This window comes from Aphanomyces astaci (genome assembly GCF_000520075.1).
Source record: "Aphanomyces astaci strain APO3 unplaced genomic scaffold supercont1.56, whole genome shotgun sequence".
Lineage (NCBI taxonomy): Eukaryota > Oomycota > Saprolegniomycetes > Saprolegniales > Verrucalvaceae > Aphanomyces > Aphanomyces astaci.
Window position 1 is genome coordinate 362,857 of NW_009798319.1, and position 979 is coordinate 363,835.

Genomic DNA, 979 nt, shown 5'->3' on the forward strand with positions numbered 1-979 from the left:
CGCGGTTGGCCAGCACTTGTACGTGACAGGACTTCGCTCCTCCGCCTCTGGAATGACCGCGTGCGGAGGCAGTTTGATTGCCCCCAACGTCGTCTTGACCGCCGCCCACTGCATCGGACAAGGTGACGACTATGTGGCGATTGGATCACACTACAACAATGGCACCAAGGACGGTGAACAGATCAAGGTCAAGCAAGCGATCAAGCACCCCAAGAACAACGCCAAGACCAACGCGTACGACATTGGCGTGTTGATTTTGGAGTGCGACTCCAAGTTCCCGGTCGTGGAAGTGTCCTTCGACACTGTGGCAGCCGACACCCCCACGGTTGTGCGTGGCTGGGGTACCACGGGTTCGGAGGGGTCTATGTCCAAGGTCTTGTTGGAAGTCGGGCTGGATACGGTCAACCAAGAACAGTGCACCAAGTGGATGGCTAATGGAAGCGACGTAGCCGTCGATGCCAGCATGTTGTGCTCCGGCGGCAAGGAGGGCGAAGATGCGTGCCAAGGCGACTCGGGTGGACCCTTGACGGTGGAAACCAGCGGTTCTGTAAAGTTGGTGGGGGTGGTCAGCTGGGGCATTGGGTGTGCCGAGCAAAACAAGCCAGGAGTGTACAGCCGCATCTCGATGGCTCGCGACTTCATTGAGCCGTACCTCAAGAAGTCCCCCACATCGGCCCCTGGTACCACCACAGTCCCTGGCCCGACCAAACCTACCACCATGCCCAACGCGACCACGATGAGGCCCACGACTGCCTCCCCCAAGCCGGGTTGTGCCACGTGCGGCGTTTGCTACTATCCTGGCGCTGACTACTGCTTGGATGACTTCTGCAAGGACGACTGCGAATACTACAGCCATAAACATGGAACGTTGTGGTGTGGCAACTAGAGAGTTGTGGTTGTACTGGTAGGATTTACGCTAACGTTAGTACTAGTACTACGTAGTTGCTTAAGTATATTTATAGCCAATCACAAGTTGTAA

General features: G+C 56.5%; 1 protein-coding gene across 1 annotated transcript; it reads left to right on the forward strand.

Moving 5' to 3' along the window:
- Window positions 1–52: 52 nt before the first annotated feature.
- H257_14325 (hypothetical protein) lies at window positions 53–886 on the forward strand (the record flags this gene model as incomplete). The annotated part of the gene is made up of 1 exon (XM_009842089.1): window positions 53–886. The coding sequence occupies one exon, from the start codon at window positions 53–55 to the stop codon at window positions 884–886; it is 834 nt and encodes a 277-aa protein (XP_009840391.1).
- Between the last annotated feature and the right edge of the window lie 93 nt (window positions 887–979).